General features: G+C 36.5%; 1 protein-coding gene across 1 annotated transcript; it reads right to left on the bottom strand.

Annotated features, from left to right (window-relative positions):
- Positions 1–234: 234 nt before the first annotated feature.
- Positions 235–5,676, bottom strand: LOC116144270 (probable LRR receptor-like serine/threonine-protein kinase At5g48740). The gene is made up of 16 exons (XM_031429736.1): positions 5,385–5,676; positions 4,221–4,761; positions 3,688–4,139; positions 3,470–3,587; positions 3,296–3,364; positions 3,140–3,208; positions 2,986–3,054; positions 2,727–2,798; positions 2,558–2,626; positions 2,250–2,485; positions 1,961–2,166; positions 1,617–1,743; positions 1,453–1,521; positions 1,030–1,219; positions 810–942; positions 235–658 (listed from the first exon to the last, which is right to left on the bottom strand). Exons 1-16 carry the CDS (start codon positions 5,458–5,460, stop codon positions 440–442), a joined length of 2,715 nt encoding a protein of 904 aa, XP_031285596.1. The 5' UTR covers positions 5,461–5,676; the 3' UTR covers positions 235–439.
- Between the last annotated feature and the right edge of the window lie 9,525 nt (positions 5,677–15,201).

Genomic DNA, 15,201 nt, shown 5'->3' with positions numbered 1-15,201 from the left:
ATGGCTTGAGGAGGTGGTGTGGCTTGTGCGGATGGGTTTGAATTTTATTTTTAATTTAAAAAAAAAAAAAAATTCTTATCTAAGTTTCTAACCAAAATAGACCAATTACCATACAGCCCTTCTTCCGTTATTTTTGTTTTGTAAGTTAAGGACTAAAACCATAACTCTTTCTTATCCCTCTTTTAAGACTGAACTCAAATAAAGAGAGGACCTCCACTGAATGTAATTGCCATCACTGTGTTAATACAATTTATATATTAAAATTATATAGAATCCATACATACTTTCACCTAATTTACTCTTTATCACCACCATGTGAACTCTTCTTTCAATAATTATAGCTCAACTCGTAAAAAAGAAAAAAAATAACACTCGTTCTTTCTTTACAAGATCTATTAGGGAGATTTATGAATGATAAATATAAATGAAAAATTGAAAATCAGCTACCATGTCCGTAAGCTGCTAGAAATGAGAGCTGCACGCTGTAGGCTTCTTTGAGTTGTGCCAGTACCTGGGCAATGGTTGGCCTCGTTGAAGCATCTCTCTCTACACATCGTATAGCTATTAAAGCTGCCATTTTCATGCTCTCCACATCAAAACTTCCCTGTAGGCTCTCGTCCACTATTTCAAATGCACCCGCCTGTAAATACGGCTTTGCCTGCATTTGAATTCATAGCACTTAACAATCTGCACTCTCTCTATTTATCTATCATATCTACTTTATATTTTATTGTCTAAATCTCAACCTCCATATTCAACATTATATAAAATCATAGTTGTACACTACTTAAAGGAAAAACTCAGCTTACCCATAACACCAAATTGAAGGAATCTGGAGTTCCAGAGTGACTCAATGGCTCTCGCCCACAAATGAGTTCTAAAAGAACAACTCCAAAACTGTAGACGTCACTTTTCTCTGTTAGCTGTTGGGTGGAGTAGTACCTACAAATGAATATGATAGTTAAATAGTGAAGTCATCAAGAATCAATTATTTTTAAAAAAAAATGATAATTATAAAAAAAGTCTTACTCAGGATCAAGATAACCAGCAGTGCCTTTGACGACCGTGGTTACATGAGTTGCATCTGCCTGAGTTACTTGCTTGGAGAGGCCAAAGTCACAGACCTTGGCATTCATATCTTTGTCCAACAGGATATTACTACACTTCACATCACGGTGTATGATCCGTGGCTCACTTCCATTGTGCAAATAGTCCAACCCTTCAGAAACATTGATATTCAAGAGTGAATTATTGATCATTTATTAAGATAGTTTAAAAAACTTGATCTGGCAAATCATGGTATTGTAAGTGCTGTAAAAACTTCATCCATAGTATGTAAGGAGTTAACCTATCCTCTTAAGTAAAGAAAGTTGGATTTCATGTTTCTTTTCTCAATAACTTTTGTACTTCTCTTAGGTATCCTTAGTTAACAAGGAGAAACAGATCACATACCCTTTGCGGCATCAACAGCAATTTTGAGTCTGCGAACCCAGCTTAATGAAATTTTTTTACTGTTTGGACCTAAGAGAAACATTGAATAACAAAATGGGAAATAAATTTTCAGAAAATGGCTAATCAGGCATAACAGGTAAACTTTCAGTTCATGGATAACATACCATAAAGGTGATCAGCCAATGATCCACAAGGAAGATATTCATAGACTAGTATTTGCTGCTTTGATTCATAACAGAACCCTTCCAAACATACAAGATTTTGATGGCGAATTTGTGACAACAGATACACCTATTAACAATCCAAGATGTAGCTAACATGAAGAAACTGTACAACATACATGCACACAGAATACACAAGATAAGGAGAAAAATAAATTTATAAGCATTAACATGTTTCATTCTTTAATACTAATCCATTAAAAAAAAATTGACCATAGAGAATCCACAAAGCTCTGCATGACCTCATAGCTAAACGAAATATAATGAGAGAGGAATCTAGAATAAACCTCGTTAATAAAAGAATCAGCACCAAGTTGAGTCCTGTCAAACCGCACTTTCACAGCAACTACTTTGCCATCTGCAAGCTTTCCAAGGTAAACAGATCCAAAACTACCACGGCCTAAAACCTCCTTGAAGTTGTTTGTGGCTGCTTTAATTTCTTTGTAAGAGAAGACCTTTGCTGCATTCCAGTTCCGCATATCTGTTGCTGCCCCTTTATATCGAAAATAATGTTAAAAAATACAATGAAGTAACAAATTAACTTAGATGATAATAACACTGCGATGTTATACATACTCTCTGTATATGGGACATCAGTTGCTCTTTTCCTTGCATACAGGTATACCAAAAGAGTGACGAAGAATACAGCAAGTAAGGCTCCTCCAGATGCACCAAGTATTATTGCTATATGATTATGCTTACTGCGCTTCTCTTTGGTAACAATAGTAACTTGTGGTGTTTCAATTGAAGGATTTGATGAAACATCATCGCATGTCATTGTGGAGAAGGAAAGGCACAAATTCCCTGATGTTCTGCACAAATTAAGTTGATGTATAAGGATGCTAAAATATGATTGATGAACAACGTTGTTCTCAGTTCCATACCTAATTTCCAATCTGTCTCTTTTCAGAGAGTCCGGGAGGCTACCCTCTAGTTTATTGTTTTCAACATTCCTGAAGAAGTCAGAAGAGGGATTTTCAGCCAGTGAGACACTCACATTGTATTTATGAACTAATCATCATTGGTTGATCCAGTATTTATAAGCTCGCTTACAATAGATGTAGGTCATCCAACTCTCCCCAGATGTCGGGAACTGTTCCCTGTAAACTATTATTTTGCAAGTCCCTTCACGTAGAAGAATATTAAAATGCAAATTAGTACCGACCTTTGGGTCAACACCAGACCTAGAATATAATTTATGTGAATCATATTCATACTAACATTTAACAATGCAAAACCGTATTCAGTCATTGGACAAAAAGCAGAACTTTGAAAATGGAATTTGGCTCTACATGTGGAAAAGGGAACTTACAGAACTTGAAGGCTAGCCAAGTTCCCCAAAGTGGAACCAAAGGAAGTTAGTTTGTTGAAGCTCAAGTTCCTGAAAATTTCAGTTGGAAAATAGTTAGCTTGCTATCCAATTTTGAAAATATTTGGGCCATAAATTAAAAAATTTGGGGCGTTACAGTCTCTCAAGATTTTGCAGGCTGTCCAAATTCTGTATCTCTCCTGTTAGTGATGTGTTATGCAAATCCCTGTGGTGAAAACCGCCTGACATAAGTATTTCAAATGATAAATAAAAAGTAAAATCAATTAGTGTCTCACGCAGTTAAAGAGTTTACAATGCTTTAAGATCCAATAAGTCTGCAAATGTTGGACTAATCGATCTCAAGTTGATGCCTGAAAGCCCCCTAAGAGGAAATTTGAAGTATGTGTTAGTAAATCTCTGAGGAAAAGGATGGATTCAAGATACACAAATCGAGGAACCGAGGCTTTATTATTTGTTATGCACATACAGTGATGTAACTAGACTCCCTTCACATCCGATGTGATCCCATGATTTGGGAGAGCACGGGTCGTCCTCCCATTCCACATCTAAACCAGTAGATTGTTGAATCACTTGAAGTGCTGAAACTGCAAGTAGATGTTTAGGCCAAGGGCAAAAGCAATATCAAGTTATGTCTGCCGAGAAGGAAAAAAGTATCAAGCACGCACAACCAAAAGGAAATAGCACCTGTGGTTGAGGAAACTTCTAATGGAATACCAACAATTTCATACACCTCAATTGCATTGACTAGCGGGTAGAAGCTGATTCTCTTAATTGTAATGTTCAAAGTTTTTATTGCCTTCCAATTAAAATATAGAGCACCAGCTTCTGAGCTTCTCACTGTGTAGTTTGATTCTGCAACATCTCCATTAATTAATACATTAAATGTAGGCGACACAGGAATAATCCCAGCAAAATAGAGGACAATGAAGTAGTCTCCTAGTGTATCCAGAGTAAAGTTGTAAGTCAAGACATCTCTTCGAGCCAGAACTCTTGCAGTTTGAAGAACAGCCACCGGGGGACTCTCCTGAATACTTGAAAAACTGAAGCTTGCTTGGGTGTTGAAGCCGGTTGACACATGAAATGGCACAAAGTTTTTATCAGCATCCCATATCCGATCATATGGATCCAAAGGATACCTGTTTCAACACAAAAAGATCACAGAAGCTTCCACAATTTTTTTAGGTAACATATGTGAAATGCATCACTAAAATTCTTACCTTACTGAACCATTGGTGTAACCACAATCAATGCGATAACTCTTCCTAAGCAACTTATTTGGAAAATCTCCTAGGCCAATTTTATAAGCACCTTGAGGAAGTGGCCGAATTTCAAGGGAAGATATAACAGGATTTCCACCATTTGAAATGCGGTGCAAACAAAACGAGAGTGCGTCCTTATTAACAGGCCATAAAAACTCTTCAGTCCAGGGATCATTAGTGGCAAGATCTACTGTGACAGTGGTAGCTGTCCCAAGAGAGACAGAAAATGATGGGGGTTTATTTAGTCCATCATAGTTCTTGTAGACAAATCGGGATCTAACGAGAACCAATGATGAAACATTCTTGACTGGTAGCTTATAACATGAGCGACCTCGAGAATCTGGGAAAAATCGAACTGAGACATTAGATGTGGAGGTTTCCTCAACGTAGGGAACGGTAGTCTTGTTGCCTGTGTTTATGTAGGCACTGTCTGAGACCCATGAAATGTTGGATGAATCCACAAAACTTGTAGTCCCACCACAAGTCAGACTCAGGAAACCTGCACATTCACATCATAGAAAGTAAATACTCAAAATCACCATAAAATAAAAAAAATAAAAATAAAAATCTTATTGTATTAACATATAGAGAAAGTGAAATTCAATATATGAATTTACTGGAATTAAAAGCCACAATGGTTTTATTTTGCAGTATACTGAATTAGTAATGTTTATTGACTGTTTGCGCAGAAGTCTCTGTTTGGTCACTGAGAAACGAAAATAAGATATGAATTTTTTTTTGAAAGAAAAAGATTAAATGCCAACTCTACTTGAGATGAAGAAGCAATAGATTTAAGGAGATGCAGTTTGAGGCCTCATAAACTTTCTAATTTCATTTATTTTATCTACAACATGAAAACGTAACATATATTAAAAGAAAAAAAAGTTCTTTTGTGGTCAGTTTTCTTAGTTCAGCAACAAAATATAGAGTATTGCACGCGTATCAACTAGCAACACAAAGCCAAGACTCTGCTAAATCTTTTTATGGGATCAACAAAAGTTTTGGTCAAACAGTGAGAAAATAAAAATTAAGTTCAAACTGAATTACATAAATTTGATTCATGGCTAACCTCAAACAACATACATGAAACACTCAAAAGGGTTCTAAACAAACTTCACATACCGTCTTGATCACAGAAACAAACTAGCCAAAAGCCTGAAAACAGAATGAAGCCGACCCAGAAGCACTTCAGAGCCATAGAAACATAACCCCGAGAAGCCACCAGAAAAATATATCCACAAATGAACCAACACCTATTTATTCAAAGAAATAAACACATTTCAAGCTTTTAAACTATGGAAAAAAAGAAACTGTCAACAAAATGGGACGTGGGGTTGCTTTCTTTTGGGGTGACAAATTGATGAGGGTAATAAGTAAAAGAAAAAATTGCATGTAAAGAACGGTTATGATTAAGGCGTGTTGGGAGTGGAATTCATCATCACTGCCGATGATTGTTTGCTACGATACAAGAAGTATATAGTCACCATCGTAGTGGTGGTAGTTGTTGAAAAGGGGCTCAAGAAGAAGAAAAACACTAACACCATTTATCACTTACCTTTGGACCAAGTCGTTACAGAAAGAGAAAGTTTTGGCAATTGTTTTCCTGTGGAAAGTGACATTGATTTAACAAAAAAAATTCAATGAATTCAGTTATTCCTGAACATAGAAATGCAGTAATACATCGTTATCGGTACTGTTTCATAAACGTGACGATAGATCATTAATACAGAACTCCAAAATGACGAACTGAAAATCTCGTAACAAAGAAAAACCACTTGAGAAAACTAAATGGCGTTCATAACTTGTGTAGAGGATTATGTTGTGGATATCTGCAATTTATCTCAATATACAGAGTAAACTAAACTATTTTTTTTACGTAAAAAAAAAAAATAATAAATAAATAGTTAATGGACAGTGCTTTAATCATCGAAATTAATTCGTTGATGATGATAGGATGCTTAATGGACCCGTCATAGTATAATGATATATTGTGAAGTTTCTCTTTGTAGCTTGGCTTTCAAACTAAATCTCACTCTGCTCCATTTAGTTTCTTTTATATGAAGGAACGGAAAGGTACTTTCAAGATATAAAAACTCCACAATTTCGCAACTGTGATGTACCAAATGCCCTTCATTGCTATTTGCTCATGAATGAATTATGCCTTTTTCAACTACTGGAAAAAGGGAAAAAAAAATTACGTTGAAATAGTAGCAGGAATGATGAAAGGTTTATAACTTTTCTTTTTGCTTTTAAGGTTAAAAATAGCACGTTACTTTATATATATGTAAAAAAGAAAAAAAATGGAGTATCCTAGACAGATAAAGTTTCAAAGCCCTTGCAAGCATCAATTAAAAGGGGGTTGTACAATTTTTAAATTATCAACCGAAGTCAATCTTACAGAATTTGCTGAACAACTCTGAAGAAATTAGAATAACCAGTTACTTTCAAGTTTCAATATACACCACAGTAACAAAAAGAGAAGATGCATTAATTTAATGCTTAGTGATGAAATATGGAATGCTGGAATTAAGCCAAGATGGAATGCTACAATCAAGGCACAATCTCATCAATGTCAAATACAGAAGTTACTCCTATAAATCCTTCAATCACATGATTGTATTACCTTTCTTGTATTTACAATTTCGTATAAATAGGACTATGTACAAAGTGTAAATCAATTCAATACAATATACAGAAAATACTTCTGCAACTCTTTCTCTTTCTTGGCATTCTCTGGCAATGTCTTCCTGCTTCTCTTGCCTTCTCCTTCTTATTCTTCAAACTCTGACATGGTATTAGAGCCTTCATTGTGTTTTAGCTACTTTAAAGCTTGTCTAACCTCTTCTTTTCTATTTCTGCAAACACAAAACAGATACTTGGATTAGCATCCTCTCTTTTCTTTTCTATTCCTGCAAACTCAAAATAGAAAACCGGTTAGTCTAGCATTCAAATTTTTTTTTTTATCTCAATGGCACAAACCTAACACCACAGGCCCAACCCACAAACCCAATACCATAGGTCCAATCCACTAACCCTAAGATGAGCATTCAGCTAATCCTGAAATAAGCCCAACTCCCACAACACCAGGCCCAACCTTGAGTAACCTAGAAAGCAATCCACACACCGACCCATAACCCAATCCATCTGCATACCCGTTTGGGATGTCGGGTTACAATCCAACCCAAACGGGTCCAAATCCCTACCTGAATTATCACTTCACATTCCAGATGGCTCCAATCGTTGGCCACCACCTTGAACCAGGTGATGTTCTCTATTCACCAGCCTTAGACGGACTAAATCTTGTGCTCATCAAACAAGTTTTGACCAGATTCAACAACTACGCCACTTGGGCTAGAAACTTTCGGCGAGCACTTGTCACGAATGACAAGGAAAACTTTATCGACGACACTATTTCCATACCAACCGATCCTCAACTCCAATGCCACTGGAAACGATGTAACACACTGGTCTGTTCATGGATTAGCAATTGTCTCTCATCAGAAGTTGTAGCCGAACTTCCTTCAACAGAACTGGCCCCAGAAATATGGACCACTATCAAAGACATGTATGACAAGTTGGATTTGCCAAAACAATTCACTCTTCGACAACGGCTCGCTGATATTCAGCAAGGAAACGTGTCTATAATAGTGTATTTCAACGCTTTATCGGCTGTATGGAATGAACTTGATGCCACCGATGAACCACTCAATGAGCTGCGGGAAACTCTCAAACAATATTAGTAGATTCGTGACCGCGAGCGCCTCAGCAAATTCCTTCTTGGCCTTAACGATAGCTTCCTTTCCTTTCGCACACAGATGCTTGCCTCTTCTTCGCCGCCTTCACTTCGTTCCACTTTTTAGCTAGCTGTCAAGGATGAGAGTCAAAGACAATTCCTTACAGCAAGATCTCGACATGGGGAAGCAGTCACCTTTGCTGGTTCTCGATCAGCGGCGCCTTCTTCAGCTAATAGAAATGAAAAGAGTAAGGGGCTAGGGCTTCAAAATGATGAAAAAGAGTTTTTTATATGAGGGAATCAACGGACCGGATCATGCCTCTCAATCTGACGGCCAGAAATTGATCCATCTCTTGCAATCATCTAACGGCTCCTATGCTGCCACCTCACTTAATGAGTCAAAGCGTTCAATCGAGTTCAATGGGTTTAATGGGTCAACCGGGTCCAATTGTTCAAATTGGTCAACTTGGTAAAATGGGTCTAGATCTACCAAAAATGGAAAAAAGTAAATTTATTGTGATTATTGGAAGAGACTAAACCATAACCAAGAAAATTGCTGGAAATTACACGGGCATCCAGACACCAAGGGCAAATCTGGAAATTCTTCTATTCATCAAGTTTTCACTCTTCCTCTAGGAAATCCACCGTCCACACCCATGCTCAACATGGAACAATACAACCAATTGCTCCGAATGTTGAATAATACTCCACCAGCATCCATGACTTCCTATGCAAGTACGTCATTTTGTTTAAATTCCTTTACGAATGATATTTGGATAATTGGTTTAGGGGCCAATGATCACATCATTTGTAACCCAAATTCTTTTCTCACATATTTGCTACATCATTTGTTTCCGTTCGTATGTCGAATGGAAACATTGCACCCGCCACACACATAAGAACTGTCCATCTCACTAACAAATTGGTGCTTAAAAATGTTTTGTCCATTCCTGTATTCCAATTTAATCTTATTTCCATATCCAAAATTTGCATAGATAATAGTTGTCTCTTGAAATTCCTACCTAACACATGAATTTCAAAACCCTTCAATTAGGAAACTGATAAGCTTGGGTAGAGTTAATAATGTTCTTTACTATTAGACTACAGATACATTTTCTAGTGTTTTAAGCAATTCCTCCTCTTGTATTATAAATAAAGATTCTCAATGTAATACAACTGTTATTAAAAAAATTCTTATTCTCCATCAAAGATTAGGTCATAATGCATCTATACCTCAACCTAAATGTTTCATCTGTCCTCTTGCCAAACAATCTTGTATCACTTTCCCAAACAGTACATCCACCAACACCCGACCATTTAACCTGATTCACATCTCGATATTTGGGGCCCATATCATATCCCTAATCATGATGGATCTCAATTTGTCTTACCATCATGATGGGTATTTCTTATGCAGTCCAAAAGTCAAACTCTTACCCACATTAAAAGTTTTTTGTCTATGGTCCATACCCAATTCAATTCATTAGTTCAGCAGGTTTGAACTGATAATGCTCGTGATTTCTTCAACCTCCAATGTTCCTCTCTCTTTAAGTTCCTAGGTATTTTTTATGAAAGTTCCTGCACCTATACCCCCCAACAGAATGGAGTAGTTGAAAGAAAACACCTACATCTTTTAAAAGTAGCATGTGCCTTAAAACACGAAGCCAATATCCCTATAACCTTTTGGGGTGAATGTGTGATCACGGTCACTTACTTGATCACTCGGATGTTGACTCGTGTTCTTCATAGTAAATCTCCCTATGAGATACTTTTTGGCAAACGACCAAACAACAATCATCTCTGAGTATTTTGTTGTCTCTATTATTTGGCTGTTCTTGGCTCTCACAACAAATTTGGACCCCAAGCCATTCAATGTATTTTCATGGGCTATCCTATGCTTCAAAGAGGATATCGTCTTTTTGATTTGGCTACTAATAAATTCTTGGTCTTCGAGATGTTATGTTTCATAAAGACAGTTTTCTAGTCAGCACTAGTGACTCAACTCTGACTTCTCAGACGTCACCAAAATTTTGAGGAGACAACCCATCCAATTATTTAATAGGTCCTCTTTTTACAATGCAACTAGTCATTATCACCAGTTCCCCTAAGACAGATATAGTCCCTCCATCACCTGTTCATGATTTCCTAATAGCAAAATCACCTACATCTGGCCATACCTCACCAGCAAGTTCTCCAGACCCTCCAATACTTGCTACAGCTCCTCCACAATGGCGATCTACCTAGACTTGGCAAAACGGGTCTATACCTGTAGGTACCCATTTTGAAAACAGGTACGGGTAGGCATTTTAGGACCTGTTTTCATTCGACCCGTTTTCAAAACTGTTTGACCTCTTCACCGAAAACCCATTGGCTACAAATGGGTATACAAGATCAAACACCATGTCGATGGTTCAATTAAGAGGTATAAAACACACTTGGTTGCAAGGGTTTTACTTAGCGTAAAAATTTTGACTATCAAGAGACATTTTCTCCGGTTGCCAAACATGTTACCGCCCTAGCATTTCTTTTAGTTGTCTCTGTTCGTGACTAGTCTTTCCATCAAATTGATGTCCACAATACTTTTCTCCATGGTGACCTTCATGAAGAGATCTTTATAGAGCTTCCTCACGAACTTCGCAAACAAAGGGAGAACATAATATGTCAACTTTGAAAGTCCCTTTATGGTTTAAAGCAAGCATCTCGACAATAAAATGAAAAAGTCACAGAAGCACTCACAGGCCTAGGATTTGTTCAATCCAAGCATGACAAGGCACTATTTTCTTGCAGAAGAAGTAAAACCTTCATTGCCCTCATCATTTATGTTGACGATAGGAAATGATGATACGACAATCAAAACCCTAAAAGAGCATCTCAACAGACATTTTTGTATAAAAGATCTAAGAGAACTAAAGTATTTTTTAGGCATTGAAATTGCAAGATCTCCAATAGGAATATCTCTCAGCCACTGAAAATATGTCTTATAACTTATATCAGATTTCAGATTATCAGCGTGCAAACAAAGTATCATTCCTGTCAAACAAAACACCAAGCTCACCACTTAAGGCTATGATAATGGGACATCGTCTTCAAAGATTGATCCACCTCTTGAGGATCCCTGAAGTTGTCAAAGACTTGTAGGCTGCCTCATCTATCTCACCTTGACACAACCTGACATTAGCTATGCAGTGCACATTCTCAATCAGTTTATGCATGGCCCAAAGCAATCCTATATGGATGCAGCAATAAAGGTGCTAAAATATTTGAAAGGTTCTCTTGGCCTAGGTCTTCTTTTACCCCAAAGTGGAAACCTCAACATCACGACCTATTGTGATTCAGATCGGGCTATATGTCCAATGATGAGGAAATCACTCAATGGATTTTGCATAAAGCTTGGAGGAGCACCCATTTCTTGAAAGACAAATAAACAATCAACAATATCTCTTTCTTCAACTGAAACAGAATATAGAGTAATGGTAAATGTCACATCTGAAATTATATAGATTTTTGGGTTACTAGAAGATTTGGAGGTACAAGTAAGAAAATGTGTTCTTTTACATTATGATAACAAAGCAGCAAATGATATTACAGCAAATCCAATTTTTCAAGAAAGAACAAAAGAGATGGAGATTAATTGTCATTTCATCAGAGGAAAAATTCAGGAAGGAATAATCAAAACTATGCACATCCGCACCATAGAGCAACCAACAGATATTTTTACAAAATCATTATGCAGCTAACAACATTCATATTTACTGCACAAACTTGGGGTATATGATATATTCAAACCACAAGCTTGAGGGGGAGTAATGAACTATGGAATGCTAGAATTAATCCGAGATGGAATGCTACAATCAAGGCACAATCTCATCAATTTCAGTTACATAAGTTACTCCTAGAAATCCTTCAATCACATGATTGTATTGCCTTTCTTGTATTTACAATTTTCTATAAATAAGGCTATGTACAAAGTGTAAATCAATTCAATACAATATACAGAAAATACTTCTACAACTCTTTCTCTTTCTTGGCATTCTCTGGCAGTGTCTTCTTGCTTCTCTTGCCTTCTCCTTCTTATTCTTCAAACTATGACACTCACATCAGATGTTCTACTATTTTGATACGTCACAGTCCCTTTATCTATCTTGGCAGGTTAAAATTAAATTTCCATTTTTTTTCTTTGGATAAATACCTTTCAATTGTTTTTCTTCCCCCTAAAAGAACAACCCAAATTATTTTTACAAAGGTTAAGCGATATTTACATTAATGCATTTTTTTTTTCTTGAGCATAACCTTTTTACATACAAAAGACAAACACACATATTGTGAAAAAACGAGAGGAAAATTACTTGAAGTACAGAATTGAGAGCACGTGCAACCTAATTTGATTCCTTGAAGTACAGAATTGAGAGCACCTGCAACCTAATCTGGCTACCTTCAATGCTACTGACAAATAGATCCATTCTTCTGAACTTTTTATGACATGTCTCCAAGACCTAATGGACAATAAAGTACCACAAACTCCCCAAAATTAGGGGTGTTCGAAACCAGTTAACTGTTTTCTTGAACCGAACCGGTTTTTTAGTTCAAGAATTTTCATGAACCGAAACCAAACCAGTTTATGGGAAATACAGTTTTTCAGTTAACCGAAAAACCAATTAACCGCTTAGAAAAAACCGCTTAACCGGTTTTGAATCGGTTTTCCCCTTAAGGCTTAAACTATATTTTTTTTTTAAAATTTTCCTGATTTAAATTATAAAATCAACAATACATATCTAAATAAAAATCAAACATTCATACACATGTAAAGGGGATTTAGGTTTAGGGATATTTTTTTAATATTTTAATTTAATATATAATATATTAATATATCTATATTATTATGATATTGTAAACCGGTTTGCATTTTCTCCCATACTAGTAATCGAACCGAAAATGAGGTTTTTCAATTTCTATAAACTGAAACCAAATCGGTTTTTCGGTTAACCTAAAATTCGGTTTGGTTTTTGCATTTTTCTGAACACCCCTACCCAGAATCCTACAGCGAAACCAACCCCCGTACCAAAATAAAACCAAGATATTTCAAATCAGTCTCCACCGAATTGACTGATGTTTTCACTGCCACTAATACTTGGTGGTCCTTTCATTACTTCATCTCTCGAGCACTTATTTGGTCCCAGAAAGTTGTTCAAATAAAGATCCAATACCTGAATGAATCCAAGCTAACATAGATTTGGGGCAATGCTCCCATGAAACTCATTTTATCAAAAGCGAAGAACAATCAACCTGGTTAGGCTTTCTCCCATTCATGCCGATAAATTTCCAAACAATTTATTCTTTCCTAGGTCAAGAAGTATCAATTGACTGCGATTCCTCAAAGATGCAGGCAGTTCACCATAAAAGCTAATGTTACTTATGCACAATGATTGAATTCGGTGAAGTAAGCCACTAGATTGAGAACAACTAAATGATTCCAATGTGTCCAATAATTAGGAAGACTTCCATTGACATATTTTTGGAGAGATTCAAAACTGAAGTATTGGCCAAAAACAGCAGTATAGGACCATAAAACAGGTTAAAACTCAAATCTATTGCAGGAGAGCTGTCAAACTTTAACGGTAAATTTGGGACTTTGCCACTGATGTGGTTATGAGTGAGGTTCAAATAAAGTAATCTAGGAGATAAGTTCCAAAACCAATTGGAGATGAAATCTGAAATTCCAGAATTGGAGATATCTAGGTGGGAGACACTTTTGTGTTTGAAGCCAGCTGGGAAAATGAGGGCCCAACTTACACAAACTCGTTTTGGCTGTGTACAATTGAAATCCAGGAACCTAACCAGAGCTGAAATTGATAGAGAAGAGTTAAAGTATAAATCTAATTCCTGCCAACTGGATAAGTTCAACATTTTGGACTTCAAAGATAACACCACCCAAAGAATTAGAAGAAACATCCAGGGTTTTGAAACTAGATATTTGCCCAATACTTTCAGGTAATGACCCAGTGAATAGGTTTCCTTCCAAATTCAAAACAACCAGCTCAAACAACTGCCCAAAACTCTCTGGAAGAGGACCTGCAATAGTTTATCACTTATCAGCAAGATATAATTCTCTCATGGATGAAAATTCACCATATCAGGCAATGACCCATTAACTTGATTATTATTTAACCTCAGAATCTCTAATGAATTCTGAGTGCAACCACTCAAATTTTCTAAAATGCTAGGAAGCAGTTGAGATATATTATTCCCAAACAAGTCTAATGTTTGTAAGCGGCAAAGATTTTGGTATTCCACCTTCAAGTTGATTCTCTGATAAGTCCACAAAAGCAAGTGAATGCATGTTGTACATTGAATCTGGAATTGAACGATTTAATTGGTTGTCGAAAAGAGTAAGATCAACCAGATTACTATTGAAATTGAACAACCAAGGAAATGATGAAGGATGAAGGTGTTGTAAGCAAGGTAAACGACTTCAAGAGAGTTTGAGGAGTTCATATAAGTTAGTGTTAAAATATTAACAGCAAGAACTGACATGAAATTAAATGCAAGCTTGTTAGAGAAGGAAGCATCTTTATATGCTGGAGGCAATTCACAGCTTCTGTGAATTTAACAAAACCTATTTGAAGGGATTTGAACCCATGACATTTTGTACCCAAAACAAGCACGCTACCAAGCTACACTATATCCCTTTCAATTGGTCTACAGTATCATTGTAGAGAATTTTCATCTTGTTTTCCACATCCTTATTCTCTTTCCTCCGTTGATATGCAAAATGAATCTCGCCATTTCTTTTTTTTTTTTTTCAAAGAGTGTAGACGAGAAAGTCATTCCAGATTGCTAATATAAGTATCATTATAATTATAACTAATATCAAGAGTATGCAAGGCTAAGAGATTACCTACTTGGTAAGGGAATAGTTCCACCAAAACTGCCATAGGATAGATTGAGATAAGTCAACTATTTCAGTGAACCTAGGAAGTCAGGTATATAATAGATGCTAGTTAAACTGAGGTCCAAGTGATTCAAGCAAGGAAGGACTTATCACACCTCCTATGGGATAAACAGAACCATCAGGCTCAAGCGGAGGACGAAGATCAAGCACAAATACAGGGTCAGTTTGGTTGTTGCTCTTGATACCTCTCCGTCCATAGCAATCTTTGTTGTTGGTATTCCAAGAAGATAGATGGTTTTCATTATCAGCAAGGCCTT

This window comes from Pistacia vera, unplaced genomic scaffold (assembly GCF_008641045.1).
Source record: "Pistacia vera cultivar Batoury unplaced genomic scaffold, PisVer_v2 Contig44, whole genome shotgun sequence".
Taxonomy (NCBI): domain Eukaryota; kingdom Viridiplantae; phylum Streptophyta; class Magnoliopsida; order Sapindales; family Anacardiaceae; genus Pistacia; species Pistacia vera.
The sequence above is the reverse complement of the archived record's forward strand: the minus strand, read 5'-3'. Positions and strand labels throughout refer to the sequence as shown.

What these genes read in the sequence shown, in the direction of transcription:
- LOC116144270 (XM_031429736.1), bottom strand. Translation starts at nt 5,460, where the DNA reads ATGGCTCTGAAGTGCTTCTGGGTCGGCTTCATTCTGTTTTCAGGCTTT. An exon ending in TTATTGGATCTTAAAGCATT is followed by an intron (nt 3,209 to 3,295) that starts GTAAACTCTTTA and finishes TTTTCACCACAG; the next exon opens with GGATTTGCATAACACATCAC. An exon ending in TGCTGTTGATGCCGCAAAGG is followed by an intron (nt 1,220 to 1,452) that starts GTATGTGATCTG and finishes ATGTTTCTGAAG; the next exon opens with GGTTGGACTATTTGCACAAT.